Source organism: Tenrec ecaudatus, chromosome 14 (genome assembly GCF_050624435.1).
Source record: "Tenrec ecaudatus isolate mTenEca1 chromosome 14, mTenEca1.hap1, whole genome shotgun sequence".
Lineage (NCBI taxonomy): Eukaryota > Metazoa > Chordata > Mammalia > Afrosoricida > Tenrecidae > Tenrec > Tenrec ecaudatus.
This window is the reverse complement of record NC_134543.1, coordinates 6,721,726-6,743,006: the sequence shown is the minus strand read 5'-3', so window position 1 is coordinate 6,743,006 and position 21,281 is coordinate 6,721,726. Positions and strand designations below refer to the sequence as shown.

The window sequence follows — 21,281 nt, the reverse complement described above, 5'->3', positions numbered from 1 at the left end:
CCTCCCCTCTCAGACTCCATGCCTACTCCCTGACACTTTCTGACTCCAGGTGTCAATGGCTTCGTGTGTGTGTGTGTGTGTGTGTGTGTGTGTGTGTGTGTGTGTGTGTGTAGCTGGGGTGGGGTTGGGGGATGAGTCTGAGAGATTGAGTGGTCCTCACCCAGAGGGTTGAGGTGGGGGCAGGGGAGCTGGAAAGACAAGAACTTAGCCCAACTCCTCCTCCCCTGAGCCCAGGGTCACCGCCCCCCTCACCCCTCTCCACTCCTAGAGCTGCTGGTAGGTGGTGGGAAGTCAGGAGAGGAAGGGTGCGCTCCCAAGCTCCTCTGCCAGCTCTCTCTGGTCCTCTCCCAGTCAGGCCCTCCAGTCATCATACCCTCCCCTGCAAGGTGGAGACAGCTTCTACAGCTTCTGCGCAGGTGCAAGCCAGGCAAAGAAGTGCCTACATGCATGGAGACAGCAGGAAGGACTGAGCCAGGGACCTAAAAAAGCCCCACACCCCAGCAGCTGGAAGTGAGACCGGTGGCGTGGCGCCAGAAGGCTTGCTGCAGTGCCTCCTAGTCCAGGCCCAGGAGAACCCCTCCCCCTGCACATCTCTCGTGCCCCACCCAGGATCCCAGACCTCCCCCCACCCCTGCCTGTGAACCTGTGGGTGTCTCAGAGCAGGGGGGGGAGGGGCGGGAAGTCTGCTCCTCCTTCCCAGGGTCACTATGGGGACCGGAGGAGGCAGAGATGTGTGTAATTCCTGTCGCTATTCAAAGCAAAGAGAAAAATCACAGGACCTAAGCAAGCAGCAGTTTACTTCAAGCCTTTATTATTGTATTGTAAAAGAAGTTGTATATACAAGGAAGATTTCCAGCAAAACACCAGATAGCCTTGAACCAAGCGCACTCACTGGAGGATCCCTAGGTTCGCACATCACCTGCCCCAACCCTACCATCCAAATCCAATTCCTGGGAACTCCAGGATCTTCTCCAGTGCAGGGACACAGCGAACCTCCCCCTCCCGAGATGCCCGCTACTCCAAGGTATTTTGAAGCAGCACCCCCCACTCCCTCTACCCAACCCCCCTCTCCCTTTTAAGGTGGTCCCCTGTCAGAAACCCAGAGTGCCTTTCCCTTCCTGGTTTAGGTGCGGCTGCGAGTCCCCTGCATTTCAGAAGCAGCTCTTGGTCAAGACCAGTGAGAGGCAGTTCGTCATCAGCAGTGGGGCTCTAGAGCACCGAAAACAGGAGGGGAAACGACCCTGCTCCCCTCCCCCCGCCCTTCCCTTCCCCCGACACAGTGACAAGAAACACACACACAAGCAACAGGGCACCCCCTCCTCGCATGCAACAGGTGTGGGTGCCAGGCAACTAGAGCGCGCTGCTCATCGCAGCAATGCAGCCTAGCTGCGCTCTGGGCGCACACGGGCGCTTCCGAGTTCTCTGCGCTCCGCTCCTAGCAGCTCAGGGCCACCGCTTCTGCTGTAGGGCGGCTCTCCCTCCGCTCTCTGGGGAGGGGGTGCGAGAGAGCGCGCGCTGCAGCGCCTGCAGAGGCTTCAGTAGGTAGTAGTCCTAGGGTACATTGGCAAGGGTGAGCGCCACATCACGCTCCCCTCCAAATTGGATTTAGAGCAAGCCAGGCAGGTACAGTCAAGAGAGAGGTGCTGAAGCTGAGCCACGGGGAAAGTCTTTTGGTGGCTCAACCAAGGGCCCAGAGTCCGCCTTCGTCTCCTGGCCTGGCGTTCACCTGCCAGGGGGGTCTCGCCAAGGGTGGTTCCTTCTGGGGGGGCTTGCACGTGGGCCTCGAAGGCACGACGGCGCAGCCCGCCCAGTCCCATCAATTGTCCACCATTGTTCACACCCGGCGGGGTTGAACGCGGTGCTGCTGCTCGCTGTATTGCTGCAGCCAGGTGCGCAGCTCTGCCACTTGGTAGCCGTCAGGCCCTCGGCCGCCCTGGAACATGACCGTGCCATTCTGGATGACGTAGAGGCGCTCAAAGTAGGCGCCATAGGCCGAGCTGCTGGAGTTGGTCATAGTGTCCAGAACAAGGGCGCAGCCAGGCGCACCTTGCTGCAGCACCCGTGCGGCGCTGACTCGGTCCTCCAGGCTCCGGTGCTGTGGGATGCTGTAGGGGGAATCTGTGGTCACCCAGCCGTCCGAGGGGTGCGCTTCCTCGATGTAGATGATGAGGAAGTCCACCTCGTCCTGGTACTTGGAGACCAGGCGCTGGAAGGCGCTCATGCGCGCCATGAACGGAGGTCAGGTGCAGCTGCCGAAATTGAGCACCAGCGGGCGGCTCCCGCGGGCGTAGTCCAGGATGCGCTGGCTCTGGAAGCCGTCGGGTCGGACCACCTCGGAGTTGGGCGCTGGGCCGCCCTCGTGCGCCTGCTTGAAGAAATCCAACTTCTGGCCGTGCCACACAGCCTTGAGCGACGCCAGGGTGCACAGGCGGTTGTCATCGGACACGCAGATTGGGGGGTCGTCGGGGGGCACCTCCTCCCCGTCGCTGTTGAACTCCATCTCGGGCTCGGGCTGGCCCCGGCGGCGGCGGCCTAGGAAGTGCTTGCGGATGCACAGGAAGTCCAGGAGCCAAAGCATGAAGGCAGTGCCCAGGAAGCGCGGGAAGAGCACGAGGCACGAAGCCGTCTGGGCGCAGAGGCGCAGCGAGTGAAGCAGCAGGGAGCGGAGCATGGTGGCAGCGGCGCCCTGAGTCCCCCGGGCTCCGCCGACAGCTCCAGCCAAGGACCGCGGGGTGGCCTGGCGAGGCATCTGGGCTTCGACCGTGCGGGAGCTCGATTTATAGCCTGGGCTTCAATTGGCGGGAGACTCCACCTCCGGCCGGGCCCGCCCCTGCAACTTGAGCCCGGAGGGAGCACCCGGCGGCACGGCCAATGCTTGGGGCGCGAGGCTGGCGGGGCGGGTCCGGGGGCGCGGCACGTTCGGGTGGGGGGGGGGGTGCAGGGGCCGCGAGTGGGGCCAGGGCCTGCGCCCGCCCGGAGGTGCGGCAGCCGCGCGCCGCGCCGCCGGGAGACCTCGCGGCGCACCTGAGCGGCTCTCCGGCTGCTGCGCCGGAGCTCCGGTTCGCTTCCCGCGCGCCTCCGCCAACGCCGCCCACGCCACCGCCGCTCCTGCGGGGCCGCTGTCCAGGTGCCGTGGGAGCCCCGGGGCGCCGCCGCCGCTTAGGTGGCCCCAGCTCCGGCCCGCCGGGGACGCGGGGCCCGCGCGGAGGCAACTTTGCGTCCCTGCCGCCTGCCTGCTTGCCCGCGGGCGCCGCTCGCCTCCGGAGCCCGCTCCCGGCCCGCCCGCCGCCTCCCGCGCGCGCTCACACTCGCGATCGCACACGGCCGCCCCCCCGCCACCTCCCGCCGCGCACACCGCGCTCCGCGCGCCCCCCCAGAGCCCGCAGCCCCGGCCTCGCCCGCCCCGTCCCGCCGCGTGCCTGCCCGGCGCCGCTCTGGGGTCAGTGGCTGCAGGGTCCGGCGTGGGGTGGAGGGCAGAGGCGGCTGGCTGGAGGCACCTGGCGGGGAGACCGGAGTGCGCACCTGGCCCGGACCTCTGGCGGCCCGAGCGCCCCGGGGCGCAGGCGGCGGGCGCGGGGCAGGGGCCCGGGGCGGCGGCGCCGGGCGCTCTCCCACTAGGGGTAGCTGTTGCCTGAACGCCGCGCGCTCCCCTCCCGTCGCCGGCCTCACCCGGCGCAGCCCGGTCCGCAGGGTGCACCCGTCCCGTGCGTCCCCGGACGTAGCTCCCAGCCCTGGGAACGTCGAGACTGGAGCGCCCTTGCGGAGCCGCCCTTGCAGACCCCGAGCGCAGCGTCCCGACTTCCCGCAGCTTCGCCGGGACGCGCCCGGAACGCACTTTCGACTGGGAATTCGGGAGGAGGTTTTGAGGGCTGGGGGCCCAGGAAGTCCTCAACAATACGCGTCTCCAGCCAACCCTGCGGTCCTGGGGGAGACCTCCTGGTCCCTGGCCGCGCAGGACGCAGCGCTGGCGACTTGGAGCTCAGGCGTGGCGGGGCGAGGAGACGCCTGGACCTGGGATCCTCCAGCCTGGGGACAAGCCCGCTACTCTTCAGTTTAGGTGACCTTCAGGTCAGCCCTGGGTCCAGTGCGACCATATGCCCACGTCTACGGACCCCGCCACCCAGGGCGCCCTCGGGTCGCAAGGGCGTTGCCAGGATGAGAACCGACTGGAGATTGCCGCTGCCGCCAGCGTCCCGTGCGCCACACGCCAGGGTACTCAGAGGCTTAACTTCTGCCGGGGACAGAGGCCACGCCCGGGAGCTGGCTGGCTGGCCCGGGTGGAGAGCGCAGTTGCTGGGGTGGCGGGAGAGTGAGTCTAGAGAAGCCAGCCCCAGGGCCCACGGTTCCCACCCGGGACCCAAAAGGCTGGACCAGCAAGCTTGCGCTAGACGACCCGCCTGGGGCCAGGGTCTCCCTCCAGTGTTCCCGACCCTGACTGTACCGGCTGCCTGGGACGCCCCCCTCTGGACCCGCAGTTCAATCAGGTAAAATCAGGAGTGAGTTGGGAGGGTAGAGAGCCCATGGGCCCCTTTGCTGGTACTGGCGCTGCAGCGCCCTGACCATCCCACCCAGAGTGAAGTGCATCTGACTTCTGCTCTACCTGGAGACTGCCCCAGAGCTGGCAGGGACCTTTTAGGCTGGGATTCTCCATGCGCGCGCGCGCGCACGCACGCACGCACGCACACACACACGTGCGCGCGCACCAGCCCTCCACAGGGTTTATCTGACTAGCAGGTCATTTCCTTGTCTTGCTGTCCTTCTGTCCATCCCCCTGGGGGTGGTCAGTAGAAGGAAGTGGGGAGAGAAGAAACCTTTCACTTACTTAGTAAGCTTCCAAGAAGCTCTTTTTGGGGGCCTGGGGCTGCCCCCCTTTCAGCCCAGGAGCAAGAGGGTTTGGGGAGGGAGGAGTCCCAACTTTCTTTGGGAAAACTTGCCAGGCCTCATTCTTTGATTTGTGGGAAATGTCAGCCAGGGCTCCTGCTCCCCTGCCCATCCATCCCAGCAGTTAGGGCACCCCAACTGCCCTCAAACTCTGTATCAAGAAATGGGAAAGTTCCACTCTGGGGGACTTGCCCCCTGGGATTGGGTAGGGGTGAGGTGGGGGTAGTTGTATGCATAGGGGGTGGTCCCCTCTGCAGGCTGGACGCCACCCTGCAGCCCCTGGCCCACCCCCACTCCCCCAGGAACACATGTCACTGGTGTCTTCAGGTGTCTGGGGTGGCCTGTGGCTGTTCCCCTGGCTGTTCCTCAGACTTCCAGAACACCCCACCAGGAGCTCCTTGAGCAGGTGAGGACCCAGGGCCAGGTGGGACTGCCTCTTGAAATACAGGCCTGGCTGGTAGCCCCTATTTTAAGTGCTGTCTCCTGTTCTCCTGGGCAGGGTCCTCTCCACCCACCACTGCTCTTTCTCCTCCCCAGGGTTGCACCTCAGCCCTGGGGGCTTTCTCAGGCTGCCCTGTCGCAAGGATCAGGGGTGAGAGTCACTGGGTGATGCCAAGACCCCTTTGGGGGCATGCCAAGCCTTACCCAGCAGCCTGGGGTTCAGTGGACCCAGAGGCCTCTATTTGGGCATCAGAGTTGGTGTGGAGCTGCTCCCCGCCAGCCTGGTTGGGTTCTCTTCCTGCTGGCCAGCTCCAGCAGAGGGCGGCCAGGGAAAGCAAAGGATGGACAGTGGCACCGGGGCCACTTGATATCCAGAAGCAGCCTGGAGAGAGGCCAGGGGAGCAACAAGTGGCCTAGGTCAGGCACAATCTGTAAGTGTTGACTTCAGTGGCCTTCCTGCTCCAGAGTCCTTATGGGGCCATTTGGCCTTGGTAGGCCTTTGCCGCGGCTCTTCATTTTCCCTCTGCTGGGCTTACAGACAGGCTTGGGGTGAACACAGCCTCTGCCTCCCAATGCCCAGACAGGTCGCCATGGAAGCTTCACTACCAGGAGGGCCACCAGGGCATCAGGGAAGTGGTCCCCAGGGCTGACCTGGGGAAGGTGTGTTGCTGCCTTCTGTTCAGCCCTCCTGACCACGGACCCTTATTTCCCTCCAGATCATTGGCCTTTCAAGGCTTCGGGGAGCCCTCTGAGAAGGGGCTGCTCCTCCATCTGTTCTCCCTCCTGTAGGGGAAGCTCACTTCTCCATTCCCACCTGAAGAGCCTGTGCACCACTCCCCTCAGCTAGGCCCGCCCTCCCCCATGCCCAGATGCCCCCCCCGCCCTCCCTAGCATCCCCCCTTGCAGCCCTCTCCACCTTGTGCTGCCCACTTCTGCACCCCTTGCCCTCTGCTGCCTGCTCAGCCCTCCTCCACAGCTAGGACATCCGCCTTGGCAAATGTGACATTCCCATTCTGTCTGTCTCCCTGAGCCCTGCCCTCTCACATGCTGCTCGAGCTGGGGTTCTCCGCAGTGAGGGCCCAATAAAACCTCAGAAATCAGCAAACGAGTGCCTCTGTGGACTTACTGAAACTCCTTGTTCCGGAAGAATTTCATGAAATCTCACCCTGCTTTTGCACGCCCACAGCAGCCAGCAAAGTGGGTGTGTCAGTCGCTGGCTCCAGCCTGCTCTTCCTGAACTGGAAGCAGATAGGAGTGCCGGGGGGGGGGGGGGGGGGCGGGGGGAACCCCTTAGGGTGTGGTGTCCCTGAGTGCCCCCCTTCTGGACAAATGGGGCCTCCCACGGAGAACGGGGCCCTCCCACGGGCGTCTACACTGCATTGCTGGAAGCATTTTTTTCTTCTTCCCCAACCTCCTCCCACCTCTCCCTACTGGAGCTTGGCATTGCTGAGCAGGGACATATTGCTGGACTGGAGGTGGCTGGGACCTTGGAGGACTGAGAAGTGTCCCAAGGGCATCCCACTCCCCTTCACATGACAGACCTCTGCTGGGAGTGGGAGGCTGGAGTTGTGGGGATGGTGGGGGTTGGGGGTGGGGAAGGCTGTGCTGACGTGGAAGCTGGCCAAGAATGCCTATAAACCTGGCGGCACGGGGGTGTCTGACCTCCTCGTCCCACTTCTCAAGGGGGTGGACAGTCTTCAGCCTCAGCTGCTCCAGACGGACTGTTAGGGGGTCGAGGTCAGATAGAACCTCCACCTGCCAACCCTTGGGTTGTAACCGATTCTGAGACCAGCTGACCCTCCGCTGGCACTCTCCTTCTCCGTTGAGTGCGTTGATTGGGTGCACTGGTCACACAGAACGAGAGAGAGAGAGAGAGAGAGAGAGAGAGAGAGAGAGAGAGAGAGAGAGAGAGAGAGAGAGAGAGAGAGAGAGAGAGAGAGAGACATAACTGTCAGAGGTTTACTGGGAGAGTAACTGGGCAGCAGAAATGACTCAGGAAAGCCGCCCAGCTGTGCTGCAGGCAGCCCCTTTTCTGGCCCTGAGTCCCTGGACATTGTACTGCTCTGGCAAGTTCTTCAATCATGTCAGTAAGTGCCTGGGACACCCCACTCTGCCAGGGAGCCTCAACTCTGAGGGCTCAACTTTCTCCCTCTGTGGCTTTACCCCCATGGTGTGTGTCTACCTTGCTCAGTGGGCCAGGAAGGCCAGTGCACCATTGCTGACCAGTCTCCTGTTTTGCTGGTGTTTCTCACCATCTTCTCCCCTGGATCTATGAGGTTCTCAGCACAGGGGCCCTGGGTTCAAAGGATGACTTCTGCCCTCACCTGTTTTTCTTGGTGGGGCTAAGGTCCCCCTTCTCACTTCTGGAATGGCAAAGGAACCCTGGTGGCAGAGTGGGTTATGCTTTGGGCTGCTGACTGCAAGATCAGGAGTTAAAAACCACAACCAGCTCTCAGGGAGAAAGAGGAGGCTTTTAGAAGCGTTACACTCTTAGAAATCCACAAGGGCAGTTCCAATCTGCCCTATAGGGTCATTGTGGGTCGGAATTGACTGGATGGCAGCGAGTTTGGATGTTGGGTTTGGGATGGCAAAAAGAGACCTAATCCCCTTCCCAGGGTCCCACACACCTCATTTGTCTTATTAGCAAGTTACTCAATCCTATTGGCGAGCCACAAACCCCGTATTTGTACAGTCCCACCCAGTCATGTGGTGGGCGTTACAAAACCATGGGGAGAAGTGGTCCATTGCACCTTGGGGTCCTAGTGTCTGGATAGAGCAGGGGGTGTTTTGGCCACATTCTGGAGTTGGGCGAGGCTTGGGGCTCCCTGTCAAGCCTAGGGAGATTACACTTGGGGCTACCGGGTACATCGCCTTCTTCCCCATGGGTCACTCCACAATTGCAGAAGGTTCTAGAACAGTGGTTCTCAACGCTTCCTAATGCCGAGACCCTTTAATATAGTTCCTCAAGTTGTGGTGACCCCCAACCATAAAATTACTTACATTGCTACTTCGTAATTGTACTTTTGCTACTGTTATGAATCGTAATGTAAATATCTGATACACAGGGTGCATTTTCATTGTTACAAATCGAACGCTATTAAAGCATGGTGATTAATCACAAAAACTATGTAATTTTATATTGTGAAATATTTCTTTCTAATTACAAATAAATGAAATTTTGTCTTGAATCATGGTGTAGCGTGGGTAACAGTCTTAATATAACAACAGTAAACTACATTGCTACATTTTGCAACAGTATGCGTAAAAAGCCAACGTCAGTGCCAAGGTTGATATAGCTTCTTTCTCACCAGATCAGTGTATCTGCATGTGGGCGGAACCGCCTGGAGACGGATAGAGGATCGGTGTCTTGGTTCCTAAGACCACCGGAAATATGTTTTCCAATGGTCTTAGGTGACCTCTGTGAAAGAGTTGTTCAACCCCCAAAGGGATCACGACCCACAGGTTGAGAATGGCGGTTCTAGATGGTTCTAGATGGTTCCAAGTGCTGGGGCCAGGTCTTCTTCCAGCCCCATCACTTGCTCCCAGCCCCATCACCCACTCGCCCATTCCTGCTACCACCCAGGGCGGGCCCTACTCCTTGGCTTTTTCCCACTCCCAGGCGGGGTGGACTGTAGAGCTCGTGCTGGACTTCTTGATCTCAGCCAGGCCCTCCAGGAGCAGCCATGAGTCCTGCCGTGGGGGACCCAGGGGATGCTGGGATTCCAGGATGCTTGTACAATGCCAGCCCTGCGTCGAGCCTCGCCCCAGGCTGGCCGGTGGGGTGCGGTGGGGTGCTCTTTGGTCAACCTCTCCTCTCCGGCTCTCATCCTCGCTGCGCAGCTTTAGGCACCTGACCCTTGCACTTTCCCGAGGCTCTCATTCCCCAGCAAGAAGAGACCTCGCTTGTGTCTTGAAGTTGCTGTGTCCACCATGTCACGTAGGGCCAATGCAAGGTGCACATGGGCCTGTGTGGATGTGACCAGGTGTGTGTGGGTACACGTGTGTTCGCTCAGACAGTTTTACCCACCCTCCTTCCATGGAGCCCTGGCAGGCAGCCCTGCCAACCACCCAGTCACAGAACAATCTACGACAGGGGAGGCAGGATGAGGTGCCGCTGACAGGGCCCGACTTGGCCCTAAGTTTCCTGGTGGGGCCATCTGATTGGCTGTGATTCCCAGCATCCTGACCTTTACGGTGGCCCCTACAGCGGTGCAAGGGCCAGCCTGTCTGAGTGGGTGTGGACCCTGGCCCTCTGAGGCCCGCCGCTGTGCAGGGTGTCCCCATTGCTTTAGTAGCTGACCCTCGGGTCATCGGGCCACCTGGCTCTCAGTGTGGGGAGTGCTCACAGGAGAGGACATTGGCTGACACCAGTGGCCCAGAGCCATGCCTGCTGCAACCCCCGGCGCCGTCCAGAACCATCTTTCCTCCTGGGAGCCCCTCCTCCTGGCCCTGCTCCATGCCAGCTTCCGGTGGGGTGAGTCAGGACATTTCCTGCTCAAGAGGAGCCCTCAGTCCAGGCCAGAACTGCTGGGAAGCCGGGTGTGTTCAAGAAGGGAGCCTGGAAGAGGCAGCGAAGCCATCTCTTCATGTGTCTCCCAGAACAGCTTTCTGGTATGTTGTCACTCTTCCAAAAGCCCCAGCTCCTGGGGGTGCAGATCTCAGGTGCTTCCAACACAGTTCTCACTGATGATGTAGCTGTCCCCTCTTTTCAGGGCCTTCTGCTACAGGGTTAGCAGTTCAAACCTACCAGCTGCTCCAAGGGAGAAAGATGAGGCTTTCTACTTCCACCCCCTGGAGTGGTCATGCCCAGCTAGTGGTGGTGGGCAGGGAGCTAGTGATGAAGCCCTGTCCTTGGCCCATTGGCTTTGTCATTCCAGAAACTGATGTCCACTCCTGCATCCCCTCCAGTCCCCACTGGCCCCCTGCTTCACCAAACACAATGTCCTCTAGCCTTTGACCTCTTTGGGTGTCAGTGAGTCAGATGGAGGTGTGCTGAGAGCCAGCAGGTTTTCATTGGCTACTTCTCAAACCTAGAGGGCCAGGCCTTTCTTCCTTGTCTGTCTTAGCCTGGGAGCTCTGCTGGAACCTGTCCACTATGGGTGGCCCTGCTGGTGTTTGACATATCTGTGGCAGGGCTTCCAGCCTCACGGTAGCACACTGGCCAGCACTGGGACAACGGACAGCCAGGTGGGAGACCAGAGAGGTCGAACACATTTCCCGTTCATAGTGCAGTGCACACATCTAGCCGGGAGGATGAGGGTCACCCGTGTTTGGTCTGAGATGCTTCATGCCTAGGAGAGGAGGGGGTCCCAAGTCCCAGGAAGTGAATGGATTGTTCTGGTTGGGCAGTAGACAGCAGACTCCTCATGTCCACCCCACACTGTGTTCTGAACACAGGTCTACCAGCTGCTCTTTCTTGAGCCTTCCCTATGGAAAGCAGAACCAAATTCACTCCCGTTCAGGCCATTCTGACTCACAGCGACCCTGTAGGCAGGAAACCCCATCTTTCCCCCTCGCATTTCAACCTGCTGTCCTTGAGGTGAGCAACCCTGTACCGAACCCTGTGTTCCCAGACCTTTGATTCCCCACGAATGCCCCATAACCTTCCTCAGTGGGCGATGGGCAGAGTCTGCAGCGATTCCTGTGTTGCAGAGCCGGGAAACAGTCTGGGGGAGGAGTAGTGAGTTGTGAAGGGCATGTGGTGACTCCAGTGCTCACCCAAACTAGTTGACAAACCCAAAACCACAGCCATCCCCTGCCTTCTGACGCAGAGTGACCCTGCACAGGCTTTCCAAGCCTGTCTGTCTTCTTGAGAGCAGACAGCCTCATCTTTCTCCCACAGGGCGGCTGGTGGGTTTGAACTGCTGACTTTGTGGTGAGCAGACAACACTTAGAACGAGTGAACAGGACACGGGAGCAGAGTAGAAGGTCAGCAGTGGAATTCTTGCGTTCCATGTGAGGGACCCAAGTTTGCTTCCCAGCCAATATCCCCTATGCGCAGCCAACCCCACGCCCCCCTCAGTGGAGTTGCCCTGTGGCTGTGACTTTGAACTTCCTGTCTAAGCTGCTCACCCATCCAGAGGTTCACGTCTATGAGATGTCCTCCTGGGCTCCGGGGAAGAACAAAGTCCAGGTGGTCTATGAAAACCAGCCTGTGTGAACCCCACGGACCCAGGATTTTCTCCCCGACTGTCTCTGGGGAAGGGGCAGGAGCAGGCAGTGTTCTGTCCTGTTGGGGGTGGGGCCATCAAGAGTCGGGGGCTGACTTGCCAGCTCGTATGGACACTGACAGCTGTATAACTCGAGCATTCTGGAGGCAGAAGGGGCCCACTGGGTGAGGGGCAGGGAGCCTGGGGTTGTGGGGGAAGTGGTAGAGATCTTCACAGACAGACTGGTTGGTGGGGGTCTGATGGTCTCAGGAGATGTTCAGGATGTTCTGTGGGAGACTGGAGGGGCAGGCAGGGAACCTCAATACTGTGGGAGTCATGTCTTGACTTTGACCTCCCAGGATGTAGGATGTGGGGGAGGTGAAGCCCAGCTCCTGGTGGGCGAACAGACAACCCCATGTGCATGGCCTCAGCCTGCTGCTGCCGGACAGTCTCCACAATAAGTCCCAAATTCATAACCTTGGCTGCCGCTGCTGGCACACCCACGGTCCAGAACTCTCTGGAAGCTGTTAGCAGCAGTTGCTCCCCAGAATGGCAGTACCAGGTCCCCATCTAGGCGAGGTCTTAGATACCAACTGGCCAACCCGCTTGGGGCAGGGCTGGACTTTTCTGTATAAGAGCACACTGGCCCTTTCTCATGCTCTGGGGGTTCCCTGACATGGAGGTGGCCTCACCTCCTTTGGTCCCCACTGGTCTCAGCCACACCCCGGGCTGGGGCCTCCCTGTGACCCGAAGGCACTTCGTGCCAGCTTGGGAAGTGATGGATCTTCACTGAGTTCTCAGGTGTGTGGGCTGGGCACCCCCCTGCCCCTTTGGGCCTCACTGTCTTCTCCTGTGCAGTTTGGTCTGGGAGGGCAGCATGTCCTGGACCTTCCAGCCCTACTCGGCCCTCAGGTGCTTTCAGATAAGAGCATGGGTGAGAGAGCAAGACCAGGCCAGAGGGGAGAGATAGAAAGAGATGGAAGAAAGGAGGGAGAGGAAGAGAGTGAGGAGTGGGAGAGGACAATCTGCTTAAGGAGAGCAGCAGGGGGTCAGTGTGTGACACTGCCTGGCTCCCTCTGGGGAGAGCTGCTTTGGGTGGGGATAGAAGGGGGCAGAGGTAGGAGGGGGTGGGTGCCATTTCTTGCCTGATTTCCTGCCTGTGATTCGGAGAACCTCCCTTCCAGGTTTGCACTGTGCACCTGCATGCTGGGTAATTCCCTGGGCAGAAGAGTCAGAGGCCGGCTGTGTGAGTCTGGGTGGACTAGAGAAACAAATTCATAGACACACAGATGTGTATGAGAAAGAGCTTTCTACACAAGAGCAATTGAATGTTGAGAAAACATCCGAGCCCATTCCAGATCAAGTCCATAAGTCTATATTAGTCCATATGTCCAATATCAATCTATAAAGTCCTCTTCCGACTCATGAAACACATGCAATGACACTGAATGTAGAAGATCACAGGCCAGTGGGTGGAAAGTCTTGTGCATTCAGTGGTGGTGGTCAGCATCTCAGCGCTGGTGTGGTCCACGTGGCTCCTCCAGCTCTGGGCTCTGGCTGCATCAGCATAGCTCCATCAGGCTCTTCCTCCTCATCAGGAATGTCTCCCAGGGAGTGAGCATGTGTCGTGCCTCCAGTGAGCTATTTATCTCCTTAGCGCCTCCAAATGAGGTCATCAAGCTGTGACCTGATTGACAGGCTAAACTCCACCCCTTCACCCTTGAGTCTCAAATTGACCACAGATGATGTAACTACCACATGGGCCTTGGGGACTCTTATGAACCAAGGACCGTTCCTGCTTGGGGAGTGGGTCCTGGAAGGCAGACAGCAGCGGTCACAGGTAAGGAGTCCTTTAGTTCAGAGATGTGTGAAGTTACCCAGGGTGTTGGTGGGGACAGGGGTGCTTTAGCCTGAGTCCCTTCTCTGCCAGGGTGGCGCTGTGTCTCTTCATAGCACCATCCTGTGAGCAGGAGTATTGCTCACTGTAGCTCCGAGGGAGGATGGAGGTGCCGGGGTGTGGGTGTGGGGGGGGGAGGCGTGGACAAGCTTGACGTCCCACTGGGGTGACCCTGAAGTGACTTGTCACAGTTGGTTCTTTGGTTTGTCGACCTTTGCCTCCCTCCCTCCTTCCCTCCTTTAGCACACACAACAAAGACCCAGACCCACCCCTGCCCTGGGGGCGGGGGCTCAGTAAGGGGGGAGACCAGGCTGTTGGGGTGTTCAGACGACTGACTTGAGAACAGACTGCATGGCTGTGTCCTCTGACTGGCTGCTGCTGCTGGAGATGCGGGCACTGTTGGGGAAGCGTTTGACTGCTAACTAACTACAAGGTCGGAGGTTCAAATTCTGGAGGAGCAAGCCAGCCCCGCTGAGAGCAAGATGAGGCTGCCTGCTCCTGTCGAGATTCTCGGCCTTAGAAATCCTCTCGGGGGTCACTATGAGATGGAGCAGACTCCGTGGCAGGAGGTGTGGGTTCAAGGCCAACAGTCAGCATAGGTACTGGCCCCATTGTCCACAGTGCCACCTCAAGGCAGGAGGTCTATGCCTCAGCAGTGGCCAGACCCAGATCCTTGGTTGGGTGATCGGGGGTTGGGAGGTTGGCATTTCTAAGGGACCCTACCTCATCCCACCTTGCAAGGAACTACTTCTTCTTTGAGTTGCCTGCTTCCTGTGTGGGAAGGTTTACAATGGAGGCAGGGTTTCTCTTGGGTGGGGGGTGGAGGTGTTTGCTGGACTGGGGTGGGGACATGTGGGGATGAGATTCCTGATGCTGGAAAGGGCCTCTAGGAAGTCCCAAGAGAGTCCAAGGGTCCATTAGGAGTGTCCACTAGTGGGGGTCTTGAGGCAGACACCCCCCAAGGAGGGGTGGAACCCTGAGAGAGAGCAGATTCAGAGGCCAAGGGGAGGTGGGGTGACTCAGAGGGAGGAGGTGCCTGGGTAGGCCCACACAGAGTGCCCTGTGAAGCTGGAAAGAAGAGGATTTTGGGTTTGAATCCCCCCCTAATCCTTTGTCTTCCTCTCTCTTCCTGTCTCTCCTTTCTCTCCCCAGCCCCCCTTCCCTGGATCCACACCCCATATCTCCCTATACCTCCCTCTAGCCCACCAATCCTGCCTCTCCCCTCTCCTCCAAGTCTACTCTCTCCTTTCTCCAGCTTCTTCCTCTCTCCTCCCACCTCCTCCTCTCTCCAACTCTCCTTTTTCTGCTCTCTCCTCCTATTGCCCCTCCATGCCCCCCTCCATCCCAGCCCTGCCTCCTCCCTCCTTCAATCACAGTGCATTCAGTGCCCACTGTCTCCCAGGCTCTGCCCCCCTCTCCCAGCCCAGTAGGGGTTGCGAGATGCTCACTAGGGTGGGGGTTGATGACTGAGACTGTCTGCCTGGGGTCCCAGCTGTCACCCAGAAGGGGATTGTGGTAGAGACTTCCTGGAGTCAGCCAGGGGCACCTCGTTGGGGCCCAGTGACTGCCTGCCTGCTCCTGGGAGCCATAAATGCAGCTGCCAGCCCTACAAGAGGCGGGCCCTACCCGGGGTCTTTCAAGGTCCTGGACTGGCAGGGTTGTGTAGGGGATTGAGGGGACAGCTCATTGTTCTGGGATGGGATGCCTCTGCCTCCCCAGACCCTGTGATGTATCATCACATTCCTCGGCAGAGCTGGGGGAGGGTTCCACTCCAGCTGGCTTGGGTGATTCTCCAGCACCCTTGTCCTCAAATAGGGCTCCTTGGAGAGGAAAAAGGGGCACGTTTCGACACCTCCAGATTCTGAAAATGGACCTCTCCCAGGGAGACCGAGGCTGGGCTCTTGCTGATCATCTGAGGACAGTCAACACAAGCAGCAGGGGTGCAGGATGCAGGCAGGTGTCCTGGGGGAACCCCTGCCAGCACCTGCCAGCTCAGAGCCTTGCTTTGTCCTCCTAGCCATTGGCAACTTGCAGGCAGGAACTGAAAGGTACTTAAGCCCCTTCAGGGGTCACAGGGATGGGTAGCTTGGGTCTGAGTGCTGTGTAGCTTTAGGGCAGTGGCCAGCCCTCTCTGAACTCCCACCTCTTCTGTGAATTGGGGCCAAGCCTCTCTACCTTCAGGAAGCTCCTGGGAGGGTCAAGCGGGCTGGGAGAGGCTTTTAGAGACAAGCACACCTGGGGTTGGATGCCAGCGCCACTATGGCTTCACTGGGGGACCCTTGGCTGGTCACAGGAGTGTTGGTGGCACAGTGGCTAAGCACTTGGCTGTGAACGTAAACATCAGGCTGCTCTGAGGGAGGAAGAGGGACTTGGTGTTCTGCTCCTGCAACTGACAACAGCCTTGCCTGGACGCTCTGCAGGGCATCTCTTCTGGTGATGGTGGGGGGGGGGGGGAGGGGCGGGATTAGTGGCAGCAGTGGGCAGGTGGCTCCCAGTGCCCCAGGCTAGGAAGTCACTTCCATCGAAATGCAGAGTGAGCCTTCTGGACTTGGGCCCTTGGTGATGGGGATCTGGTCCAGCCAGAGAGACTTGACCAACGGTGACATCTCCCCTACCCCCTCTTTCTGAGAGGGGCTGTCCCTTCCTCCTCTCCCCCTCCTTTCCTTGGGTGGGCTGGTGGATTTAATGAGCCCAAATGAAAACATTCAGCTGTAACAATAAGTATTTTTCCACCCGGACTTTTCTTGCCCTTGAATTAAAGATCTCAAAGTCTTGGGAAGTGGCTGCTGAGATTTTACTGTTGTGGAATTGTGACATTCCACCCCTGTGCCCCAAATGAGAGCCCCCCATTGCCTCCTCAGAGCAGTCCTGACTTGACCCCTCAGTATCAGGCCTTCCTTATCTGAATACCCTCTCTGCCTTCTTTTCTGGGCGTCTGGTGCCAAGGTGGGCAGCCATTTGAACCCATCAGCAACTCCACAGGAGAAAGAGGAGGCTTTCAGCTCCTGTAAAGATTTAGTCTTGGAAATGCCTGGGGGTAATTCTGCTGCATCCTTTAGGGTCACTCTGAGTAGTCTGGATGGGTGAGTTTGCTGTGAACCTCCCTTCTCTCTGGCCCAAGGCTGCAGTTAGGGAGGCCTGTCTGGAGGAGGAGGAGTGCAGCTGAGGCAATGGCAGAAAGAGCAGGACTGGTGACTGGTGAGAGCCAGGTGGGTGGGAATGACCCTTTGATTCCAGGTGCTTCTGGAGCTCCCCTGTCCATGCCTTCCAAGACCTGGAGGCTCTGGGCTACCTCTTGACCATTAAATTCCTCTTTCTCTCAGGGCAGGGAGATCTTGCTGCTGGAGAATTTTGAAGGATCTAGAAGCTTCCACAGAGAAGAGGCCACTGTGTGGGCAGTTGCACAGAGGAAGAGCTTCTGTCGGGGGAACACGGGGGCAAGGGGTGTCTGGGGGTGTGTAGGAGGCAGAGTAGACCTCCCGAGCCAGTCAAGAGGGCATGGGAGCTCAGAGTGGTGGGTGGGCATAGGGAGCAGTCAGCTGAGCCTGGGAAGCCCATCAGGGCTGCCCATCCTCCAGGGTTGGCGAAGTTTCTCCCTCACAGCACATTGTTGGTCTGCCCTGTGTCCCACGGTGGGGTCTTCAGGTGGGCTATGATGCTGGAAGCTGTATCACACACCAGGGGGACGACCATGGCAGGCAGGTTACAGCTGAGCTTCTAGACTAACCTAGACTAGGAAGCAAGACCTGGAGCTGTACTTCTGAAATTACCTAATGAAGTTGATGGATGACAACAGAACATGGTCCAAACTGCTGGGTCATCAATAGGGAGGGGTCAACCAGAGGGCCAGTGAGGGCAAGGGGGGACCCTCAGTGAGCTGATTAGCACAAGAGCCAGCAAAGCTGGGCCCAGACCTGCTTGTCCCCCAGCAGCATTTTGTTCCCTCTGACCTGGGTTTGCTGTGACCTGGGGTTGATTAGGCAGCAATTAGCAGGGGTGGGATGGGGTGGTGCCGCTCTGAAATAGGCTTGGGGCTGCTCCCTGCAAGACCAAGAGTTCAAACCCACATCCTCTGGGAAGGATGAGGCTAGAGAAGAACTACAGTCTTGGAACTCCCCCATGAGGTCGCTCTGACTTGAAAGGACTTCGGGGCATGGGCTGGGTTTGGTGTCTCTTTCTGTCTTGCTTTACCGGAGTCACTTACCCCTTTGATGGGTCACCTTTCAGTTCAGAACCCTTAGGCTAATCTGACGTGTCAAGTGACACATCCATGCAGGATGGCCAGAGAGAGGAGTGTGGGGCCAGGTGGGGCAGGCTGAGAGGGTCCTGGGGGACCCACTCTTCGACCTAGGCTGGAATCCATTAGTGGTGGGAGGCCTAGGGACTTCCTGCAGTTTCTGCAGGCTCACCCAGGAAGGTGTGGCTGGGCCCCAGATGGGTGGGGCAGTGGGGTTCCCTGAGGGGAGTCAGGGCCCAGCTGATTGGTAGGGTTGATCTATTTGCTCACTCCCGGCTGTGGAGTTTGCCCTGAGCTGACCCTCCGGTGGCCCAGGGGCCCAGGCATTGGTGGAGGGGCCCCCAGGCAGGGGTCACTCACTCGACAGCACCTTTGCCCAGCCCCACCCAGGGCCCCCCTCACTTCCTCTTTCCTGGCTGTGGTGAGTCTCTTTGGCCTGTATTCTGGCCACAGGGGTTGTGTCTGGCTCTGCCCTCTGCTGCCTTCAGGGAGGGCTGCTAAGCCCTCCCCGCCCCCTCCACCCTCTGGGTGACTGAATGCAGGATCCCAGATTTTCAGAACCCCCCTTTCTTTTATTCTGGGGATACTGTTTCCATAGTGGAGCAATAGGTTTGATGGGCTGCCATGGGCAAGGGGCAGCTCAGGTGAGAGGGACCCTCTGCTCAGCCCTGCTCACCTGCAGTCCTCTCATTGCCTTCCAATATGGGCCATGGCAAGTGAAAAGGTCCCATGGTCCCCCCAGCCCTGACCATCTCCCTCCGAAAGCCACCTGGCTGCCGGGGTGCGTGAGCCAGGCAGACAGAGGTGATGGCCAAGCCCAGTCCCAGAGCAGCAGGGGCTCAGATGAAGGAGGAGCTTACCTTCTCAGGAGCTACAGGCCAGCAGACTGGGATGTGACCTGCGCCTCCTCCTGGCACGTCATCGTCTCTACATCAACGCTCTTTTGATCCTCACCAGCTCATGACACAGACAGTGCACCCAAACTCACTGCCACTGTGCCGATTCCGACTCATTGCGATCCTGTGGGTTCCCGAGGCTGTCGATCTTCACGGGAGCAGAGAGCGTCGTCTTTCTCCCGTGGAGCAGCTGGTGGGTTTGAACCACTGACCTTGCAGTTAGCAGCGCAACACATAATCCACTCACAACTGCACTGCCACCCCACTGACCCAGGACCAGGCAGAGGTATTCCACGGGGGTTCTGGGATGGAGAGTCTGCATGGAAGCACACTGCCTCACGTTTTTCCTTGGTGGCTTTGAAGCATCAGCCTTCTGGTAAGCAGCCTGGTGTCTAACCCACTGTACCACTGGGGCTTAAAAAGCAAATCAAAAGTGAAACCCACTGCTATTGAAACCATCCAAGCTCCCAGCACCCCAAGATAGGGGTTCTGAGACTGCAAATCTTTACGGAAGCAGAGAGCCTCACCTTTCCCCTTAAGCTATCTGTGACGCCGTTGTTAGGTGCTGTCAAGTTGGTTCTGGCTCATAGGGCCCCTGCACGGAACCCTGCCTGGTCCAGTGCCACCCTCACCATCGGTCTTCAAGCTTGGTGGTGCATGCACAGCCAGGCGTCCATTCTGAGTCTCATCTGCAGGCATCCAGATGAACCCCCTTCTTCTGGGGAACAAACAAGCCCCAACCAGTGCCTTGAAGGGACAGCCTATGTTAGCACCCTCCCAGTGCCAGGATGTGGCACATGGTACCTCTCATGGGCTGCATAAAGGAGTCACCGGACCTGGGACCATCGCCAGGCTCCACTGGAAGCAGGTGGGCTCTCGTCCCAGACAAGCAGGAGGTGGCTGCCAGGTTCCTCTCCTCTCAGGAAGCCAAGCTTTGTCCTGGCCACAGGGGACACCTTGCTTCAGGGAAGCCTGCCCTCCCTGAAGGCAGTGGACAGAAGTCACAGCCTTTCCTAGCGTGATCACAGCACATCCCACAAGGGGGGCAATTGGTCCCTCCCACAGCCTAGGGCAAGGGGTGTGTGTGGTTTGCCCAGGGCTTGACTTCAAGGATGGGGTCCTCATGGGGTCTCCCATAGGGTCTCCTGGAGAGGCATCCTGGCTCCTGCATCTGTGGCTCTCTGCAGCTGGCAGTGACTTGGGGGGCGGGGGGTGGGGTGGCAATCAGGGTGGCAGCTACTGCCGCAGCCTCCCCCTCTTGCCAGGACCCTTTGGCCACACCTGTCTCCTCAAGGCTGCCTGGGTGTGTGTAGGTGTGACTTGGTTGGGGACAAGAAGGGGTCTTCTCCAGCACCCCGTCCCCCATACCTCTTTCTAGGACAACGGGAAGTATTTCTAGGAAGTGCACATGTGTTGCTTCAAGGTTGTGCAATGTTCTTGGAAAAGGGAGTCAGCTCTGGGGCCGGGGGCTACCCACCATCTCTTGTGCGTGCCTTCCAAGGGGGTTGGGGGTGGGGCAGCAGTTTCCATCACAGCCTTTCCAGGAACTCCCAGGGACAGGGCGGTGAGATCCAGGGAGGGGTAGGGAGAGCAGAGGGGGTAGGAGGTGGGCCTGCCCCAGTCACTGTCTCTGGCTGAACTCATTGCTGCAAGTCTTTAGGCCTGGAATCCTGGGTGTCCTCCGAGCCTGGGTGCTCTTGTCCCGAGAGGCAGCCACACAACCTGGGGACAGCATCCCGGGAGACCCAGGTGATCTAGTCATCTGCTTTCAAGTACAGGTCGACTTTGGCTTCCCAAATGGGCTCCATCTAGTAGTCAATTCGGACTCACAGCAACCCTATGGGACCGGGTAGAATTGCCCTCGTGGGTCTCCAAGACTATAATTTTTCATGGGCGCAGGAAGCCTGGGTCTGACTGGATATCCTGGGACAGGACGAGGCAGTGCTCTGTCTGTGGCACATGAGGTCACTAAGCTTGGAGCCAGTAGTTAACAATGGCACAGCCATCTAACCCACTACACCCCAACAGTACAGCCCCCAGACCCGAGCCCCTGGGCTTGCCCTGTGCACCCTCTCCTGTGTGTGGGGGGGCGTTCCAATGTCTTCACTAGGCTCCTTGGTCTCACCCCCCAGACCTGCCTGGGGTGGGGGTGGGGGGAATTGTCCAGGGATCCTGCCTCCAGAAAGGCTCCTTCGCTCCTGTCCCCAAGGTGGTCTTGGGCCCCTCAGATCCTTTGGTGTGCTACCAGAGAGTTTAGTTAGTCAACAAACCTACTGGGCACTGTGCTCTGGACTGGATTCCCCAGGGATCTGTTTGCATAGAGGTGTCTGCCCCTGTCTGGGGCTTCTTGTGTACCCCCAAGACCCCTCCCCATTGGTTCTAGCCACATGCAGAGCATGGCTTGAAGGCCCCTGCCCATCCTCCGGGAATGAATGAATGAATGGTGTTCAGGGTTCTCTGAGATGGGGCAGGACCTCCACACCTGTGGGCGGCGTGCTCTCCCTGAGATTCCGTCCCTGTGCTGGGCCTTCCTCTCCTACCCTGGCTGACCTCCAGGCTCAGCCCCTCAGTGCTCCCACTCCTGTGCTCCACGGAAAAGGCTGGTTCCCAAGAGTTCCCTCTCTCCTGGCCTGGATGGGGCGCACACAGGGTGCACACCTGAGGAGCTTGGTGAGCACCAGATAGCATCAGGCATTGGGTGCCTCATCACAAGAGCTGTGGTTTGAAGCCACTTGCCGCTCTAGGGGAGAAAGATGGGCATTCTGCTTCTGGGAGGGTTC

At 59.0% G+C, this 21,281-nt stretch overlaps 1 protein-coding gene and 1 long non-coding RNA gene across 2 annotated transcripts; one reads left to right on the top strand and one right to left on the bottom strand.

Annotated features, from left to right (window-relative positions):
- Window positions 1–1,266: 1,266 nt before the first annotated feature.
- Window positions 1,267–2,916, bottom strand: DIO3 (iodothyronine deiodinase 3). The gene has a single exon (XM_075530828.1). It carries the CDS (start codon window positions 2,747–2,749, stop codon window positions 1,835–1,837), a length of 915 nt encoding a protein of 304 aa, XP_075386943.1. The 5' UTR covers window positions 2,750–2,916; the 3' UTR covers window positions 1,267–1,834.
- Window positions 2,917–3,024: 108 nt separating this feature from the next.
- LOC142426173 (uncharacterized) lies at window positions 3,025–6,550 on the top strand. Its single transcript, XR_012779730.1, has 3 exons — window positions 3,025–4,484; window positions 5,184–5,287; window positions 6,039–6,550. It is a non-coding gene; the product is annotated as an uncharacterized LOC142426173 (long non-coding RNA).
- Window positions 6,551–21,281: the final 14,731 nt, after the last annotated feature.